Here is a 2,417-nt window from a genome sequence, read left to right on the forward strand (position 1 = left end):
AAGTTTGGAGGAACTCTGGCTTCTAGGGGCCTCTGCTATTCCTGCCAAGTATCCATCGATCTGTTCCATCCCCAGCTTTACGTCTTGAGCGAGAGGGAGAGACAGAGATGGCTTTTGTTGTACCGGACTGTCGATCATCCTGGACAGCACGGAAAGTACTGCCTTTGCAGTTGAGGGCTTGGGCTCATCCAACCGGTGGTGTCTTCAAATGAGGGCCAGTACCTTACGGTAGGAGGAGATGTCGTCCGTCGAGCACTCCCCTCCTTCCATCAGGTCTTCCGTCACCAGTTCCTCCATACGGGAGTAAGCCGTGACGGTGGGAAAAACAATGCCCGACGGGCCTGCCAGTGGTACGGGCTGCCCTGTGGGGACGAAGGCATCCGTCATGGGAGTACCAACGTCCTCCGAGCCTGCCAGTGGTCTGGTCTGCCCCGTGGATACAAAGGCATCCGTCATGGGAGTACCTTGTTCCACGGAGGGCTCCGTGGATGGGGGATCCATGCGGACCTACGGGCGCCCTTGGTGCTTAAGGAAGGCCTCCAAGGTGCCCGTGGTCGACGCTAAGCCTTCCTTCATACTCCTTATATCCTTCCTAAGGGAAGAAGGGGCGGACGCTACCGTAGGGTTAAACAATACACGGGGGTCTCAGTTCGAGCCCTCCCGTTGGGCGGCTAGGTCGAAGGAGGAGCTAGGAGGGTGACACTACAAAGGCGAGGCTCTAGGGAGCCACCCGGAAGCGGCCGCGGCTGTGGAAAACCTAAACAGCTCGCTCCGGGGGACTGTGACATTCACCCAGTCCTTTTACTTACTCCTCTTCACTTTTTTCTTAGAGGACTTCGACTGTTTCCTACCATGCCTCGAGCAGGAACGAGGCTTGTTCTTCCTTCGGGATTTCTCCCTCTTCCTTTTGTTAAGGTTCCTGTCCTCGTCCTCTGATGACGAAGAAGACGAAGAGTCCGATGACGACGACGACGACAACGAGGATGGGGACGGAGCTCTCCGACCGGCCGACACGTCCAAGACCGTGGGGGGAAAATCACGTCGTTTCTAAGGTGCGGGCGGTTGCAGAAACACAGGGGGTAGCGTAGCCGAGGGAGCCGGAGGGGTCCCCGCGAGTCCTTTACAGAGCCACTGATCTACCTCCTCTCTAACGGGAGACCTGAAGGGAGTCCTAGGTTTCACCCACGTGGCGGGGTCCGAAGACGATGAACTACCTTTCTCCGTGTCTCCCCCGGCGGTTGAAGCACTCGAAACAGGCCACGAGGCCGGGGAAGTATCGGCACTTGGCCTACCCCACATAGGATCTTCCGAGGCGACGGGACCTGCGGGCACCAGGCCCTCGCCTCCTACCCACACTTCTGAACTCCACTCAGGCCCCACACATGCCTGCCCCACACTGGACACATCCCCCACAGGAAAATCAGACTCTTGGGGAAGGGCAAATGGGCCTCTTCCCTGCAACGGACTTACCTCGTCCCCTACGCTGGGTAGGGGAAGAAGAGCAGGCGCTACGGTCTGCCGAGTCGTCTGGCGAACCTGCAGACAAAGAAATGCTTGAATCTTTAGGCATCTTAGTTGCCTTCTCCTTCTTCGTCCCGAAGCGCACCCACTGGATCTCAGTCCAATCAGCACATTCCGGGCACGTAGAGGTAGGGGAACACCCTTTCTCCGTGTCTCCCCCGGCGGTTGAAGCACTCGAAACACGCCACGAGGCCGGGGAAGTATCGGCACTTGGCCTACCCCACATAGGATCTTCCGAGGCGACGGGACCTGCGGGCACCAGGCCCTCGCCTCCTACCCACACTTCTGAACTCCACTCAGGCCCCACACATGCCTGCCCCACACTGGACACATCCCCCACAGGAAAATCAGACTCTTGGGGAAGGGCAAATGGGCCTCTTCCCTGCAACGGACTTACCTCGTCCCCTACGCTGGGTAGGGGAAGAAGAGCAGGCGCTACGGTCTGCCGAGTCGTCTGGCGAACCTGCAGACAAAGAAATGCTTGAATCTTTAGGCATCTTAGTTGCCTTCTCCTTCTTCGTCCCGAAGCGCACCCACTGGATCTCAGTCCAATCAGCACATTCCGGGCACGTAGAGGTAGGGGAACACCCTTTCTCCGTGTCTCCCCCGGCGGTTGAAGCACTCGAAACACGCCACGAGGCCGGGGAAGTATCGGCACTTGGCCTACCCCACATAGGATCTTCCGAGGCGACGGGACCTGCGGGCACCAGGCCCTCGCCTCCTACCCACACTTCTGAACTCCACTCAGGCCCCACACATGCCTGCCCCACACTGGACACATCCCCCACAGGAAAATCAGACTCTTGGGGAAGGGCAAATGGGCCTCTTCCCTGCAACGGACTTACCTCGTCCCCTACGCTGGGTAGGGGAAGAAGAGCAGGCGCTACGGTCTGCCG

The 2,417-nt window shown here is 58.8% G+C and overlaps 1 protein-coding gene across 1 annotated transcript; it reads right to left on the bottom strand.

The window, feature by feature from the left end:
- Positions 1-204: 204 nt before the first annotated feature.
- On the bottom strand, positions 205-1,747 carry LOC137655228 (osteocalcin 2-like). Its single transcript, XM_068389113.1, has 4 exons — positions 1,471-1,747; positions 1,141-1,322; positions 810-1,047; positions 205-410 (listed from the first exon to the last, which is right to left on the bottom strand). The coding sequence occupies exons 1-4, from the start codon at positions 1,745-1,747 to the stop codon at positions 205-207; spliced, it is 903 nt and encodes a 300-aa protein (XP_068245214.1).
- Positions 1,748-2,417: the final 670 nt, after the last annotated feature.

This window comes from Palaemon carinicauda, chromosome 16 (genome assembly GCF_036898095.1).
Source record: "Palaemon carinicauda isolate YSFRI2023 chromosome 16, ASM3689809v2, whole genome shotgun sequence".
In the NCBI taxonomy this organism is placed as follows: Eukaryota; Metazoa; Arthropoda; class Malacostraca; order Decapoda; family Palaemonidae; genus Palaemon; species Palaemon carinicauda.

Coding starts and splice junctions, on each gene's coding strand:
- LOC137655228 (XM_068389113.1), bottom strand. CDS start 1,747: ATGTGGGGTAGGCCAAGTGCCGATACTTCCCCGGCCTCGTGGCGTGTT. Junction 1,323..1,470: donor TACCCAGCGTAGGGGACGAG/GTAAGTCCGTTG, acceptor TGGTGCCCGCAG/GTCCCGTCGCCTCGGAAGAT. Junction 411..809: donor TAAGAAAAAAGTGAAGAGGA/GTAAGTAAAAGG, acceptor GACCACTGGCAG/GCTCGGAGGACGTTGGTACT.